The sequence below is a fragment of the Myotis davidii genome, unplaced genomic scaffold (assembly GCF_000327345.1).
Source record: "Myotis davidii unplaced genomic scaffold, ASM32734v1 scaffold67, whole genome shotgun sequence".
Classification (NCBI taxonomy): domain Eukaryota; kingdom Metazoa; phylum Chordata; class Mammalia; order Chiroptera; family Vespertilionidae; genus Myotis; species Myotis davidii.
The window spans coordinates 467,746-468,441 of record NW_006298521.1 but is presented as its reverse complement, the minus strand read 5'-3'; the positions used below and the strand labels follow the sequence as shown (position 1 = coordinate 468,441).

At 56.6% G+C, this 696-nt stretch overlaps 1 protein-coding gene across 1 annotated transcript in view; it reads right to left on the bottom strand.

Moving 5' to 3' along the window:
• The window catches only part of CELSR1 (cadherin EGF LAG seven-pass G-type receptor 1), a gene marked incomplete at its 3' end in the record, with an annotated part of 131,659 nt that overhangs the window by 17,300 nt on the left and 113,663 nt on the right, over nucleotides 1-696 (bottom strand). Inside the window, 1 exon segment of the mRNA XM_015570733.1 lies at nucleotides 48-320. Within this exon segment, the coding sequence (XP_015426219.1) occupies nucleotides 48-320 (273 nt within the window).

Below are 696 nucleotides of genomic sequence, written 5' to 3'. Positions count from 1 at the left end.
GCGTGGGCAGCGGGCGTGGGCAGGGGGCGTGGGCAGTGGACACTCACCTCTGTCGCAGACGCAGGTGTAGCCGTCCCAGGCGTCTTGGCAGTGGCTGTGCTGAGGGCAGGGGCTGGAGGCGCACGAGTCACCCATGTCACAGCCGTCCTTCACCCTGACCTTGAGGGCGTCGTCCATGTTCAGCGTGGCGATGTTGGTGGACGTCTCCCCCATCCTCACACCCTGTGGAAAGGAAGGCCAGCGGACTCGATCCCGGAGCCTCTGGCTGGAGGAGCCCCGAACGGTCCCCGGCGGTTACGGACCCCCAGTGCCGTCTGCCCCTGGTTTCTAAAGTGACACCTCGTTTATCTAGGGCCCTGGGACGAGGGGGCGAGGGGAGCCGGGAGGTGGGGTGACGGCAGAACAGGTCGCCCACCTCCCCAGGTTGCGCTCCAGGAGGAGACAGGCCCCGCATCCCTGCGACCCGGGTGGGCTCACGAGGGAAAGTGCATGCGGGGTGTGCAAACTAGAAACAACCAATAATATAACGATGAAAATAGAATGGAGAACACTAATCCCAAACTAAAATAAAGAGAAAATAAAATGGCGCTTTAAAAGATGGTAAAATGGTAGCAGTACTAATACTGTTTAAAAATAAGAAGGTAGTAATTAAAAGGGAAATATCAGGTGATGGAAAAAGAAAAAAAAAGACGAAGA